General features: G+C 50.5%; 1 protein-coding gene across 1 annotated transcript; it reads left to right on the forward strand.

Annotated features, from left to right (window-relative positions):
* Nucleotides 1-350: 350 nt before the first annotated feature.
* LOC119297257 (SKP1-like protein 11) lies at nt 351-944 on the forward strand. Its single transcript, XM_037575119.1, has one exon. The coding sequence runs from the start codon at nt 351-353 to the stop codon at nt 942-944; it is 594 nt and encodes a 197-aa protein (XP_037431016.1).
* Nucleotides 945-1,809: the final 865 nt, after the last annotated feature.

Here is a 1,809-nt window from a genome sequence, read left to right on the forward strand (position 1 = left end):
TTTCCTAATTTATTTAAAAGGTACTATATAATTGCCAATTTTGATCAGGTATATATTCCATACTCTTGAATCTCCCAGAGTGATCATGAGCGTGCCAAGTAAGAGTTCGATCGAAACTCAACGCGAAAAACGAGAGTCGGATCAAAACACAAAGGCATCGCATGTACGTTACCTGATTGTGATCTTGTACGTGTCGATCTCTGCTAGGTACGTTCGTCCCGTCTCCGGCCCTTTAAATACGGTGCACGTACGACTGCCCTGAACCAAACCGATCGATCCAGGCTTTTACGATCGCACAAAGATCGACACACGCGATTTCGACGAGAGAAGAGGCCGAGCAAGCAGGAACCATGGCTGCGACGGCGGCGGACGCAAGCAGCAGCAGTAGCATTAGCGAGGCCGTGGTGGGCGAGAAGAGCAACAAGATGATCACGCTGATCAGCTGCGACGGCGAGAGCTTCGAAGTCACGGAGGAGGCGGCGAAGATGTCGGTGACCATCAAGCACATGATCGAGGACGGGTGCGTCGACGACGGGATCCCCCTCCCCAACGTCCGCGCCAAGATCCTCTCCATGGTCATCGAGTACTGCAGCAAGCATGCGGCCAACGACGACGACACCAACAAGCACGTCACAGACCCCGCCGACACCGACGAGGACGGCGACAATAACAACAACAACGCCAGCGCCGGCGAGAAGGAGAACCTGAAGAGCTTCGACGCCAGCTTGGTCGCCGTCGACCAGGCCACGGTGTTCGACATCATCCTCGCCGCCAACTTTCTGAGCATCAAGGGGCTCCTGGACCTCGCCTGCCAGAAGGTGGCCGACGACATCAAGGACAAGTCGGTTGAGGAGGTGCGCGAGATTTTCAAAATCGAAAACGACTTCACCAAGGAAGAGGAGGAGGCCGTCAGAAAGGACAACGCCTGGGCCTTCAACGAGTAGAGACGTTTACCAGTTTTAGCTAGTGTACTTGGGTTTTCTTTTTTTTGCGGGTGAACTTTGTATTACTCAAGTGGTAAAGCCACGGTCCGTATTACAAAGATCAATAACCTCTAACAAGCCAGAGTTAAGCCAAACGACGGTTCTACTCTCAGTTCTAGCAAATTTTGCCAAATAATCACTAACATTACTTTGGCTACTATGAACATGAGTAAAAATAGTTGTACGGAGATTGCTAAGAAGCTTGATTTCCTCCACCAGCGAGGTAAAGACTGATCTATCAATGGCCATATCATTTATTATCCTTACAGCTTGCAAAGAGTCCATCTCCATATGTATAGGCAGCTTCGTTTTTTGGATTGCAATTGGAAGTCCCTCCATGCAAGCACTGAGCTCTGCTTCTAAGGCATTCCTACAGAAGAATAGCACCCTACTGTTGGGTTTCGTAGTAATTTCAAAAAAATTCCTACGCACACGCAAGATCATGGTGATGCATAGCAACGAGAGGGGGAGAGTGTGATCTACGTACCCTTGTAGATCGACAACGGAAGCGTTAACTTGGTTGATGTAGTTGTACGTCTCCACGGCCAGACTGATCAAGCACCGAAACTACGGCACCTCCGAGTTCTAGCACACGTTCAGCTCGATGACGATCCCCGGACTCCGATCCAGCAAAGTGTTGGGGAAGAGTTCCGCCAGCACGATGGCGTGGTGACGATCTTGATGTATTACCGTCGCAGGGCTTCGCCTAAGCACCGCTACAATATTATCGAGGACTATGGTGGAAGGGGGCACCGCACACTGCTAAGAATATGATCACGTGGATCAACTTGTGTCTCTAGGGGTGCCCCGTGCCTCCGTATATAAA

Source organism: Triticum dicoccoides, chromosome 5A (assembly GCF_002162155.2).
Source record: "Triticum dicoccoides isolate Atlit2015 ecotype Zavitan chromosome 5A, WEW_v2.0, whole genome shotgun sequence".
NCBI lineage: Eukaryota > Viridiplantae > Streptophyta > Magnoliopsida > Poales > Poaceae > Triticum > Triticum dicoccoides.

Coding starts and splice junctions, on each gene's coding strand:
- LOC119297257 (XM_037575119.1), top strand. CDS start 351: ATGGCTGCGACGGCGGCGGACGCAAGCAGCAGCAGTAGCATTAGCGAG.